We start from the raw sequence: 14,306 nt of genomic DNA, 5'->3' as shown, positions 1-14,306 counted from the left end.
CAGTCACCACAGATTCATCCACTCTGCAAGAAGAATGCACCACAGTGCATATTCTGAAAGTACAGTATGTGCATTGTGCAACTAAACATTCTCAACTGAGGACACTTCTAAATCTTAAAAACACACGCAATCATTAGTTCTCATAAGTACTATATCTCGAAGTGTAAGGGGTATTCTCCACGTTAAATTTGCTTTACACCACAGTAGTGGAATCACCCACATACTGTACATCTGATGAGAATAAAGATCTGTCTGACTACTGGCTACCAGCATAACTTTCACCCAAAGACACAGCTCATACCTTGCATGCCAAAGGAATGCAGCAGTGAGCCGAATGCCTTGTCTTGCAGACAGACGTACAGACAGAGAAAGAATTCCTAGCCTTTAGCACAAACTGGAGAAAAGAAACAAAGTCACATGTGATCACTGTACTGACTTTATTTTAAGCATTGGAGAATACAAAATTTCTTTGGCATGTTAAAAAGATTACATACATGAACTGCTCATGAACTGTGAGAATGTGTTTCTTTATTGAAAGAGTAGAACAACCTACATGAATTAAAGTTGATTTATCATTAACTCAAGAGGCAGATCTATTGGTACAAATACTGACACATAAAGTACAATTCATCATACAGCTCAATGCTGCCTGCAGATGAGCTTTAGTCTGGTTTATTATAACATTTAAACTATTTACAGCTGGAAAAATATATTTATATATAAAATGTATATTAAAATAGCAGTATGGTTGCATAGTGAAGTTGGCTGTTAGTCCACAATGCCCATTTAATGTCTATAAACTGGCTTGTTCACTCCAGAAATCTTACTAGATTAGAACTAGGCTTAATCCCGGTTTAAAGAGTAAGTGGGCGGGACCATTTACACCCCAGAACAGACAATCTTGGCGCAAAATTTTAATGTTTAATTACTTTGTTTTAGTTTTCAGAATAATCAAGATCACAAAACAACTCCAGTCACATCACAGGTCATCACTTCCACAGTGTTGCTCTGTCCGACATGTCTATGAAATGTCTCGTGCTTGTGGACCCTCCAACAGTTGACTTCATCCCTCAGGGCAATGCTCTTAATGCTGGGGAGGAGCTGTAATATATTGTTTGGTAGAGTCGCAATTCCAGATTTGGATAAATTGAGCTCCTGCAGGAGTTTAAGGCCACTGAAAACACCTGCACTCAGAGATTTCAGTCTGCTGTTGTGCGACAGGTCGAGCACTTGGAGGTTCTGAAGATCCTGGAAACTCTGAGCTTCGATTTTGTGTAACTTTGGCATCTCAGACAGAAACAGGTGAACCAGATCCTCCAGACCAGCAAAACTCTGTTTACCAATGACAGAGATGGGATTCTTACTCAAGTTCAAGGACCTGAGTGAGACCACCTGGAGCTCTGGTACTGAACTGAGCTGGTTTCCTGCTAAATTAAGACTCTGTATGTTGGGATGTTGGGAATGTGGATTGCTTGTAATGGCTGTTAACAAGTTATTAGACAGATCCACGTTGAGAGGCCGTCCGTGGTTCCTGATGGAGAACACGTCCAGATTTACTTCACAAATCTGGTTGTAGCTCAGATCCATGTCAGCGAGGGGCAGATCTGAGAAACAGCCATCTATGAGGACTCCCACAGAGTTCTGGCTCAAATCCAGCGTCTCCAGATAGCGCAGCTTGGAGAACATGCTGCCGTTCACCACAGAGATGAGGTTGTTGCTCAAATCCAGGCTGGAGAGGGTAGTGTACCCAGGCCCAGAGAGCACAGAGTCTTCAATGGAATGGATGTCATTAGAGGACAGATCCAGGGAGGAGGTGTCTAAAGGAATGGCAACGGGTACCAGGTTTGGGCCCAGTCCGCTGCAGACCACCTTGGTCAGGCTGAAACTGTTAAACAATCCAAAACTCTCTACCTCACAGTGGCATCCTGGGTGGCACGTCTTCACCACTGCTACATGGAGAATCAGCAGCATGACCAACTTTTCTCCAAGGCGCCTCTCCATTGTTCAGCCTTAGAAAAAAGTGGAGAAAAAAAAATAATTTAGAGTGGCGGTTAGTCTACTGAGTTCACAGATATATGAAATAGTGAAGTTGTCTTGACAGTTTCATCAGTTTGACACCCAACATTGACATCTACAAAGGCAGCTCTGAATGTGGTTTGGTAATGACTCGTCACTGCTGAATGAGTAAGTGACCACTTGTGGCGATTTGTAGTTTACTATATAATTTGAAAACACATACTGTTCTTTTACACTGTGTCAAAATGTATTAATGAACGAACCTGAAATAAACTCTTATTTACTAAAGAAAGTTTTACCACTCTCCTGTAAAGCTGTTTTGGAGATACATGTTTGATGCATGTTTTTCATTGGACAGCAACAGTATGGTTGTTACCACAGTGCCTTGTTGCGTACATCAGTGGCTTAACTTTGGCCCTGGAGACAATGACAAAACACTAACGTGCAGAGACATAGACTATGGTTGCAAACTGGTAGTTTAATCTATTAATATCTACATTTTAAACTGTATTTGATATATTGTCTGAGCTAGATGTCATACTAGATGTCATACATTAATGGTTTCTGTATGAAACGGAGCACTCTTAACACACTTAACAGAGACATTTGGGATTTACAGTGTAAAGACCCTAGTAGATGTATTAAATACATAACTTAATAACAGTAAGCACTGCCCTTTTAAGGGGGTACAAAGGCATTTGAGATTTGCTCAAACATCCACCAATGACTGAAAGTGCATAAATGTAATTTTCCTTTTTTAGACTGTTTCTTGCCCTGAGGCAATGCAAGGCACAAATGGCAAGAAATACCACCAAATAAATCAAATCACAATGCTAAAATTAAGTTTTTAAATCACCTCATTTATCAGATTAGCCTGTTAGTCATATAATGGGGATACTAACTGGAATGTGAATAAAAGTCAAATGATTACAGTTGGGTGTTCATCCAACAAACAATTACAAGATTTAATATTTTTTAAACAAGTTTTTAACTTTTTTAATCACATTAGCTTAGCTTTTCAGTGGAGTTTCTGAGCCCAAATAAATCAATTCTCCCACGAAAATTAAGAAGCTAACAGCTGACCACTTTTTTTTCATTGAAGAACCACACAGAAGCATATTTTGGGGATATGTAAAGGAGAAACACTGTAAAAAAAAAACTGTAAAAAACACACTTCATATGGAAACTAATAATAATCTTATTTAAAAGTGTCTTATAAGTGTGTAAATTTGTACAAAACGCAAAGAGCTCCAAAATAATCATCTAAAACCAGAACTGTTGACGTGTTTTACAATAAAAACAGCAAAAATGAGTATTTCTACTGTTAAAGCTACTGCTAACACACTGCTAACTCTGAGTAAACAGAACAGAGCTGAGTCGGTTCAGAGTCGCTGCAGCTGCGGGTGAATCTCTGACCGTTACTCTGAACTCTCCCCGTTACCGCTTACCTGCCGTTTGAAGCCCCGCGAGCGCATTCCGTTACACTTCTCGCAGCATCTTTACACGCTCGTGCAGACACTCCGCTTCGTTGTCATTGGCTACAACGTCATCGGCTCCCGTTCAGCCAATCACAGCTGAATTCTTCGCCGACGTTGCCGCTTGACTTCTGGAATGGTCCCGCCCACTTACGCTTTGCAACTTTGCAGGGAGCATCCTAAATGCCTGCATGCTCCCTATGTAGTGCACTACGTAGGTTCTAATGTAAAGGAACAGGGCCCTCACTGTGCGCCCAGCAGAGAGACATTTGGGATTTACCCTTGTGTGTGTGGAACCCTGGTGGTGTATCAAAAACATGGTTTTATGTGAGCACATACTGTTGCTATAGTGCACTATTAAGGGAGTATAAATACATTTAAGATGTGCCTAAATGTTTTATTTTTTTTTAACAGTAGTTGACAAAATAATGTGTCACTGACATCGTGTTAAATCATGGCCACAATTCATCTATTAATAGAAAAAAAATGTGGTTTAGGGTTTAGTGTCTTTTTAGTGGCTCCGTACATGATAGTCAAATTAACAGTAAATGTGCAATTTTGACAAAGTATGAAAGTGAAAAAGTAAAAGGAATAAACACAATGAAAAACATGCTTTGAAAAAATTATACAATGTAAATTAACTATAATATATATTTCATAACACTAATAAAGATGCTGGTAAACATGCCTACTATGACAGTGTTGCATTTCTGATTACAATATAGTTGAAACTTTACATTTGCATTGTATAAAGTATTTCTAAACCAATTTCCAACGTTGGCTTATAATTATAAGGGTGCATTCATGCAGCCAATCAAAGTGCAGGATCTCATAACAAATAATCCTTCTTTACATTTCAGTGTATCCGGGTTTGTTGGATAATGTAAAATCACTTAATGTCCATTAGATGTCAGCAGAGTTCTTACAGCGGGTCTTCTGTTCCTGTGTACATAAAACCACTTTAAACCATTACATCTCTGCTTTAAAAAGTGATTGTAAAAGGGATTTAATTACATTTACATTATTTACAAGGAAGTGAGGGCTCTTGTGGGTGAATGGTAAAGTACACAGTAAAAATATTGAATTGTTTTATTATACTTTATTATACTTTATTATACTTTATTGCTTTATTGCAAACGTGGCTTAAATGGTCCAAATCATGCTTATGCATATATATATATATATATATATATATATATATATATATATATTCTCTAGTGTGCTAACCCCATTTATTGTTGTTTCAGACTGGCTGTGATTGTTTTTGTGTGAGGATGCATAACAGGAACTGAGGTCAGCATCCCTTTGTTCTTTTAGTCATCTCTTCCCTTCTGCTGATGACTTAACCAGAGTCAGATATCATCTCAGAAATGTCATACTGATGTATAGATTATATATGGACTTTACATTTATAATATTATTAAATATTCCAGAAATTGTGCACAAAATAAAAAAAATTAAATCCCTGCTTAAAGCAGAAATCTATTGCTGGTGGGAGCAGCCAGGTTTGGTAAACTATTTATCTAATTTTTATTTTTAAGGGCGGCACAGTTGCTTGCAAAGTATGTAGCTCCTGAGGTCTGGGGTCTTTGTGGACTCTGGTGTGTTTTTACATGAATACACTTAAAACAGAATCAGTGCCATAAAAGAACCACATTTAGTTCCACAAATAATCAAAATTGTAATAGAGATGTGAGAGTGTGATAACTCTTATCAAAAACAATCTCTTTATGTTAAAAAAAAAAAAACAATTTAAAGCAGTATTACAACTTTACCACACTTTACACATGCACTTCTGAACAAGCTGAGAGATTTAGAAAAGTATAGGTAAATTGTGCTGTCTTTATTGCAACCCTGACCAGAAAAAATATGATGAATGGATGAAATAATAAACAAAACCAGAGAGCTTTTCAGTGGTGCTGCTTTTATTTAGAAAAAAACAATCCAAAACACATTGTTTTCAGTGCGGACTAGAACCATGCCAGACACAAGCGTGGATTTCAGGCCAAGGAGGAATGCATGTTCTCCATGTAGCTTTTCCAACATTTTCCAACACTTTTCAACAGAACACTTGTGCTAAATTCGTAACTTCAAACATTAAAGATATTTTCACGAACCCACACATATTTCACATGCCAAGCATTTGGCTTGTGGTTTTGGTAACTCAGCACGGCCGACCAAACAAACGGATAAAACAAAGAGCGAAAACCCTGAGAGAAATGCTGTTAATGGATGCAAGGCCTTTTTGTTGGACATCATACTTAATATAAGCATGTCATTCTTCTTAACTCTCACATAGGTCAACTTTACTACAGTCGGACAGTGTGGTCATTTAACTTTAATGAAGACGTTAGGATGAGTTGTTTCACACTTTAGACACTTACTTGGCCATTTTATTAGAAACACCCACCCTAATAGGTTCACTATATCAACCAGTTTCTGACTGCAGAACCACTGTTGACTGAACCACTGTTGCTTTCGGGTATGCACCATTTTTAGCACCATGAATGACTTTAGGGCTTTTATCAACAGAGAGATACACCTACAGGGTGAAAGTTCTTCAAAGTGTTTCTAATAAAGTGGCCAAAAAGTGGCCAAGACTGGACAGTGCACCTAGATGGCGGTCCACAGATTGTATGGAATGTCCTTCTGAGGTATCAGGCAAACTATTTACTCTCTCACTCCTCAGTTAATGTCTGATGTTCAGCCAAAAATGCTAATCTCGCTAACAGTAAATGGAACAGGGTTCCTGCTGGTCCTTTTGAAAGTCTTAAATTAACTTAAATTTACTGAAAATTTGCTGTAGGTATTAAATATTCAGATGGTGCGTTTAGATCCAGTGGGAAAACACAGTGGCCCACCATAAACATCTAATCCGGGGAGAGAACTAAGGTTAGGAGAGAGCTAGCTAACATTAGCGGCTGTCTAGCTAACATACTAACTTTAGCGGTGAGCTAGCTAACATACTAACTTTAGCAGTGAGCTAGCTAACATACTAACTTTAGCGGTGAGCTAGCTAACATACTAACTTTTGCTAGCTAAAGCGAGCTAGCAAACATAACCAGGGGTAGAAGCAACGTTAGCAGCAAGCTAGCTAACATAGTAACTTTAGCTAGCTTCAACAAGCTAGCTAACGTTACCAGGGACAGAACTAAAATTTGCAGAGAGCTAGCTAACATTAGCAGGGAGTTTACTAACATACTAACGTCAGTGGAAAGTTAGCTAAGGTTACTGGGGAGAGAACTAAATAAATTATGACTACATTTTGGGTCTTAAATCATATTTATTGAGGTCTTTATTGACTTTTAATATGGTGCAAGGACCCTGTGGAAGCCACCTAAAAATGATGCAAATTCACTGCTAACTGCTAATTGTGGCCAATTGCTTCCATTCTTTGTCAGCCGTGTTAGCATGTTTGGTTGAACAGTTTCTTTAATTTAGACAAATGTGAACAAAGTTCTCTCCCACAAACACACACACACACATACACACTCTTTCTCTCTCTCTCTCACACACACACACACACACACACACACACACACTAACAAATACACACAGGTGCACCCAAAAGGGAATCCAATTAAAAAACGTGTTTAAGTTAAGCACATTTTTTATAATTCATCTCTCATCTTGTCGCCTTTTGGCCGGACCAGCCTGCCGATGTAGAGGATTGATTTGGTCTTGTTGTCTTTCACCAAGAAGATGAACGGATGGTCGGCATAGAAGAGCTTGGGGTTCTTCAGCTTGTCGCTGCCAAAGACGCTGGTGTCTGGAGGGTTGCCCTCCGTGTCCCACTCGAGGGCTGAGGCGTGGAAGACGTTGGACAAGTAGAGTTCTTTCTTTCCCGAGATGTTGGACAGGTCAGCCTTGGTCTTGTCCACAGCCTCAGTCAGGCCAAGTTCTCCAAGATGTTTCTACAGAAGGGAGATTTTGGCTTGTTAGTTATGTCACTAAATGACAAATTAGAATATTCTCTGTACCCTTTAGGAATTCAATAATATTTAATCTTCCTAGAAACACTGGTCCAATTTAAACATAGTTCGACTATCATTTTAAGCAGTTATCTGCCAGAATATTGACTCTAATATTATTGACTGACATGACATGATTAATATTATTGTGCACAGATAATTGATACTGACCACTGGTGAAAGTGCAAATTAACTGAAATAAGACACTAAAATACTACATCACACCTTAGAACATGTATGTCTTTTGTATTTCTTTTTTGGTCCTTTCTGCTCCTGTCCTCTGTTCCCTTTTGTTTTCCTCCCATGTGCTCCACTATCACATAGCCTTGTGTCATTGTACTGTCTCCACCCTAGCCCCACCCTGTCATTAGAGTTTTAAACTGTCTTGTTTGTTACCCCGCCCCCTTGTTACCAGTCCCAGGTGTTCCTCACAGAATATGTATATAGGCCTCTTTGTTTCAGTGTTCCTTGCCAAGTCTTTTGTGTGCTTCATGTGCTTTTGTCGGTTCTGTGAGTTTGTTGTACTAGCCTGTTCATGGTTGTTTCTTGTTTTCTTCTTAATCTTGTTTTTCTAGTCCTAATAATAGTGTTTTTTTTATCAGATTAAAGTGATGTATGTGGTCCTAGATTGGTATGTGGTCCTTGATTGGACACGTCTAATTCGTGGGCATGTGACATGAACGTGAAGGGTTTGATCAAATTATTTGTCTTTTTACACACAAATCTCTTAACGGTGCAATTGATGGCAATCTGTAGAATATCTATAGATATATCTAACCCTATACAGCAAATACAGTAGATGGAGATGTGGCTCAAACACTGGAGTATATCTCAATGCCTATAGATTAAGACCATCTTCACTCAGTGATCTTTGATTAGAATGACTTGCATTGATATCTGTATAGTTAGTGAATATTTATTTTATATCATTTTTTTACATGATATATAGATCATTCTATATACAAATTCAGAACTTCACCATGGCTGAATGTGTTCTTACCTGCAGGTTATGGCTGACCTCCATGCTGACCTTTGGTAAAGATACTGCAACGGCCTTCTGCTCCAGCTTGCTCAGCCAAGTCTCCACCTGTTTGCGAGTCAGCAGTTTCTCCACTCTCTCCAGAGGCTCGACATGGTAGGTCATGATAAACACCACAGATGACATCTTATGTGCCAGTGGCATTTCCAACACAAACAGGTTGTTGGTGGTATCCTCTAAGAAACCGTAGATACCTTCATGGGGCAGAATATGAAATATTCAGTAAGATTAACCTGCATTTCCATTATCTCCAGTGTTCTATAAACAAACACATGAATATAATTCAGTTATTTTAATTTTTTTACCTGTGCGGTGCATCATGGGTACTGATACAGTGAATGATCGATGCACAAGGAAGCCACGGTTGTCGACCATCTTATGATGAAACTGCTGGTCCCAGTGAGCTTTTGAGAGAAACAAGAGGACAGATTGAATTGCAATTGCAATCACATAAATATGATATCCACAGTTATATAAATAACTTTAGCTGGTTTTAACATTCAGGCTAGGTCCAGATGGAATAAACAGGATGGTAGAAAAATAATTAAGAGCATGAGTTGACTGATAAAATCCATGTATAGAAGACTACCACTGCATGGGCAAAAAGCCGGTATTGGGATACCAGTTCATTCATTGTTTCTTCTGAAATCAACTATATTATATATATAACTACATTAAAAATAGTTAGTCCTGCTTCTGTTGGAGTTATTGTCTCTGCTGTCCAGGGAATGCTTTCTACCAGAGTTTGGACCATTGCTATGTAATTTTGATTGCATTCAGTGATAAGAGTGTGAGTGAGTTTAGGACATTGGGTAATCTTAATTCTGACCTCATCCCTTAACTCCCAAACTAAGCATTGTATGGAGCACCAGAGAACAGAGTTCCACTGGTCCTCAGTGTCCTCAATGTTAGGAGGAATATTACATATACATATCTGCTCTAGAGAGTCCTATTCTATTGGTGATACTTCTCTACAGGATTTGGTCAAGCTGTGATTGTACTTCTTGTGCCAGCAATGAGATGAGCTAATATTAGCATCTAGTACAAATTAACTCTACCGTACTTACGTTTGTAAAACATGGCATTGATGATCATGGCCCCATCGGTCTTCTCCACATCTTTGGTGATCTCTGGCAACTTGCCATCGGTGGACTTGGACCCCCACTCATTGATGGCCTTCACGGCGCTTCTCTTGTCTCTGAAGTTGATTTTGGAGTGCTCGTACTTGTAGTGCTTCTTACTGTTCTTCAGGAAATCGTCAACGAAGTTGACCGAGCTGGGCCCGTACAGGCGGTTGCTGATCTTCCAGGTGACGTTGCGTGCGGTGGAGTTGCTGACCTCGGTCAGGATCTCAGCCAGGCTGGAGTGGAGGTTCTCGTCCTTCACTTTATTGCCGCTGAGCACCGTCTTCACCTGAGTGGCAGTGTTGGACTTTCCTCCGAGAGCGACCACGCCCAGGGAGGAGGCCACCACCACTGGGGAGATCAGGATGTTCTCCATATCTTTCTCCTTGGCCATGTTGTGGTACAGGTCGAAGGCCAGGTTGGTGCTGCTGTCCACTAGGATGGTGGCATGGCTGCTGAGAGCTTTGTCTGCTCTAACACTGGCTAACAGGCACAGGGCCAGCAGGCTTTTCACCCACATGGTTTCAGAGTTGATTCTCTGGAAAGAAAAAAAATATTACACAAAACATGAATATGGCTAACAATGAAAGGAAGCTTCCTAAATAACAGAGAACTTGATAAAGCACAGTTTATCATATTTTATGCTTCATTTATTAGTATGCAATTGGGGTGCACCCCTTAATTATGTAAAATGATGAGATTCTGGATCAATTTCAAATAAGTATTACATGTATGAACTTTTACAACTTTAAATATGTCAGTGTAAGTCCCACAAACAAAACTTTACTTTTTAAATGTAATTAATATATATGATTTATATTTTGTCTTATATTTAGGCCTACTTAAAGCCTCCCAGACATAAAATCCTAACCACAATGACTGCGTATGTGTCTTCTTCTTTTTCTTCTTCTTCTTTAAAAGCTAAAATATGGTCACACTAAAGTCATTTCTTTGACTTTTTTAAAAGTTATCTCTGAAGTTTGAGTCTGAGGTTATTTCTGTATCACTGCAGCAGCTTTCATTCTGTCCACTGTGGCTGAACTGAGGCTGGCTCCATCCAGAATAGTTCCCCAGAGTTATGTAATTACAGGCTATGAGCTGATCTGGAGAGTCCATGCAGACAGCCAGTATAATAACTAATATAACTGGGGTACAGGAACCTGACTGCCACGTCAGCGTCTATAGGTCCCATTCATCTTTCCTACAACAGGGCTGCACACCTTCTGAGTATCTTCAAAGCTGATAGCATTAAAGCACTGCACAACAATCTGTAACAATGGTGGAACCAGTATGGTGCCGTTTTTGTATAGGAACATTTATAAAATAATCATCTACAATAGATTTTTTAATTCTAATTTTATGCATTTAAATGGTTGTTTAAGTTGCCATGGTTCAATGTAGAACCAACTGAGAAGCACAGACTTTGCTAAAGATTATACTGGCTGGTGAATCAATGTACACTTTAATACATTCACCAGCCAGTTTAAGCCTTGTGTTTGACTAAAATACAACTCCAGTCATGCTTCACTATTAAGTAGCAGTTTCACAGACAGGAATTACAACTATTTTTTGACTCGATATCTGTAAAAACCACTCCTAAAATTCTTTTAACTCTTAGACTTAAACTCACTCTGGATCTGGGCAGCCAGCAATAAACCATTGTGTCTTATTCACTTGTGATTACAGCCTCTATATACAGATGTCTATATAAGCCTTTTTCTTCCACAGAGAACTCTTCCTGATATTTCATTGGACAGACTGAGACAGTGATGGATAGAACTGAGGTCCAATCAGCACTGCCAGAGTGGCAGGAAATCCAGCCTGTGGTTTGGCAGAGCTCTGGTTCTAGGCAGGCTGGGGATCAGTGCATCCCACTCGTGATTGCTGATCAGATAGACTTGGATGTAGAAATTAAATTCTAATTTAACACGGCGTGTTGGTTTAACTGTGTTGATTTTTGTTGCATGCTTGGACAACCACTACTTTTTGCTAGGGCGTGACTGTTGTCCAATAATGAGTCCAATAATGAAATAACTAAGACCAATAGCTGATCAGATATACTTGGATGTAGAAATTACATTTTAATTCAGCACTGCGTGTTTAATTAACAGGGTTAGTTTGCTGCATGCATGAAGAGAAACAGACATTTGCTTGCGTGGGACTGTTGTGAGTACAATGGAAAGTTCTCTAGGGCACTGCTTCAGAGTTTAGCCTGTTTAAAAGAATATATATGCACAAAATACATAGTAAAACAGGACTGAACATTAATTTAACATGGTTAGTTTGCTGCATGCATGGACATGGACAGACTGTAGCTTGGGTGGGACTGTTGTGAGTACAATGGAAAGTTCTCTAGGGCACTGATTCAGAGTTATTTTACCCAGTTTAGCCTGTTTAAAAGAATATATATGAACAAAAATACATAGTAAAACAGCACTGCACATTAATTTAATATGGTTAGTTTGCTGAATGCATGGAGAGAAACAGACTGTTGCTTGGGTGGGACTGTTGAAAAGTACAATGAAAAGTGCTCTAGGGCACTGATTTAGTGTTTTACCCAGTTTAGCCTGTCTAAAAGAATATATATGAACAAAAATATATAGTAAAACAGGACTAAACATTTATTTACTAGGGTTAATTTGCTGCATGCATGGACAGAAGCAGACTGTTGCTTGGGTGGGTCTGTTGAGTACAATGAAAAGTGCTCTAGGGCACTGATTCAGAGTTATTTTACCCAGTTTAGACTATCTAAAAGAATATATATGAACATAAATACATAGTAAAACAGCACTGCACATTCATTTAATATATACATTTAATAATATTCATTTAATAGAAACAGACTGTTGCTTGGGTGGGACTGTTGTGAGTACAATGGAAAGTGCTCTAGGGCACTGATTCAGAGTTATTTTACCCAGTTTAGGCTGTCTAAAAGAATATATATGCACAAAATACATATTAAAACAGGACTGAACATTTATTTAACATGGTTAGTTTGCTGCATGCATGGACAGAAACAGACTGTTGCTTGGGTGGGACTGTTGAAAAGTACAATGGAAAGTTCTCTAGGGCAATGATTTAGTGTTTTACCCAGTTTATCCTGTTCAAAAGAATATATATGAACAAAAATACATAGTAAAGCAGCACTGTGTATTTATTTAACATGGTTAATTTATACAGCATTGCATGTTCATTTTACAATGTTAATTTGCTGCATGCATGGACAGAAACAGACAATTTGCTTGGGTGAGACCGCTATGAATCCATGGAAATAAGCCTGAGAGCTCAGTAATTCAGTATTCCACCCTGCTTAAGGGTGTTAAAACCTCCTTTAGTCTTTTTAACCTCCCAGTTAAAAACTCTTTTAGTCTTGTTTCTGAAACTTTCAGACGCTGCAAAAGCCTCAACTTATGATATTTAGCAGTTTTTCTCCCAGTTTTTCTTTGCATAACTTTTTTTTCTGCAGGCAACATTCCAGCTGCAGTACTTTAGTTCCCATAAGCTCTGCTTACAAATATAATCTCCTATAAACTTTAACTGCTTACCTTGTAAAAGTCCTTCAGCTTTGTGCTGTTCCTCTGACGTGTCAGCCTCCACAGTCTCAAATCCAGTTAGAGAACTTTTTAGCACTAAAAGGACGTTGTTTCTGGAAGCTGGGAACAGCCTTTTTAAAAAGAACAGCTCTGATTGCACTCTCTTACAGCAGACAGAGACCTCCCCCAGTCTCCAGTTACCACTGAAATGTGTCCACTCCTCCAGGTCCTAAAGCCATGAGAAACTGAGCAGTCCTCTGGGTATAGATCCCAGAACCTCGTATTGTATTACATGCTTCTGTTTCTAAAGTTTTTTGGGGGTATTTGCCTAGTAAACTAGTTCTTTTGGAAGATGGTTACCTATGTCATCTTTAAATAACCCAAAACAAGTTTCACTCTAGTTACAATGTGAACAATCATGTTTTTTTTACAGTGTAGCACAATGTCAACTTGTGTTAATAACACAGAACTAGGAATGCACAGTATACAGCTCTGGATAAAAAATAAGAGACCTCTTACAAATGATGAGCATCTTTGATTTTACCAAATTGAAAACCTCTGGAATATAACCAAGAGGAAGATGGATGATCACAAGCCATCAAACCAAGATGAACTGCTTGAATTTTTGCACCAGGAGTAAAGGCATAAAGTTATCTAAAAGCAGTATGTAAGACTGGTGGAGGAGAACATGCCAAGATGCATGACTTGAAAATGAGGTGATTAAAACCAGGGTTATTCCACCAAAGATTGATTTATGAACTCTTAAAACATTTATTTATTTGCATTATTTGAGGTCTGAAAGCTCTGCATCTTTTATTATTGCAGCCTTTTCTCATTTCCTGCAAATTAATGCTCTAAATGACAATATTTTTATTTGGAATTTGGGAGAAATGTTGTCCGTAGTTTATAGAATAAAACAACAATGTTCATTTTACTCAAACATATACTAATAAATAAAAAAATCAGATAAACTGATTCAGAAAACTAAAGTTTTCAGAGCTGTATTGTTCCAGCATTGTTACTGCAGTATGTCTATGTGCAATAGTCACATCGCAAAATGTGCAAGATTACATAACTTTAATAAATAAAGAAGAATATTCTATTATTAGTCAGATTTTTCCTGTAATCCATTAGCTTGTATGCATTTA

The 14,306-nt window shown here is 38.5% G+C and overlaps 2 protein-coding genes across 2 annotated transcripts; both read right to left on the bottom strand.

Annotated features, from left to right (window-relative positions):
* Nucleotides 1–423: 423 nt before the first annotated feature.
* LOC103042468 (tsukushi-like) lies at nucleotides 424–3,570 on the bottom strand. Its single transcript, XM_022681003.2, has 2 exons — nucleotides 3,465–3,570; nucleotides 424–2,009 (listed from the first exon to the last, which is right to left on the bottom strand). Exon 2 carries the CDS (start codon nucleotides 1,999–2,001, stop codon nucleotides 958–960), a length of 1,044 nt encoding a protein of 347 aa, XP_022536724.2. The 5' UTR covers nucleotides 2,002–2,009; nucleotides 3,465–3,570; the 3' UTR covers nucleotides 424–957.
* Nucleotides 3,571–5,398: 1,828 nt separating this feature from the next.
* serpinh1a (serpin peptidase inhibitor, clade H (heat shock protein 47), member 1a) lies at nucleotides 5,399–13,334 on the bottom strand. Its single transcript, XM_049468975.1, has 5 exons — nucleotides 13,171–13,334; nucleotides 9,569–10,163; nucleotides 8,807–8,905; nucleotides 8,463–8,695; nucleotides 5,399–7,405 (listed from the first exon to the last, which is right to left on the bottom strand). Exons 2-5 carry the CDS (start codon nucleotides 10,143–10,145, stop codon nucleotides 7,103–7,105), a joined length of 1,212 nt encoding a protein of 403 aa, XP_049324932.1. The 5' UTR covers nucleotides 10,146–10,163; nucleotides 13,171–13,334; the 3' UTR covers nucleotides 5,399–7,102.
* Nucleotides 13,335–14,306: the final 972 nt, after the last annotated feature.

Source organism: Astyanax mexicanus, chromosome 20 (assembly GCF_023375975.1).
Source record: "Astyanax mexicanus isolate ESR-SI-001 chromosome 20, AstMex3_surface, whole genome shotgun sequence".
Taxonomy (NCBI): domain Eukaryota; kingdom Metazoa; phylum Chordata; class Actinopteri; order Characiformes; family Acestrorhamphidae; genus Astyanax; species Astyanax mexicanus.
Note: the sequence above shows the minus strand (reverse complement) of the source record. Positions and strands in the feature narration are given on the sequence as shown.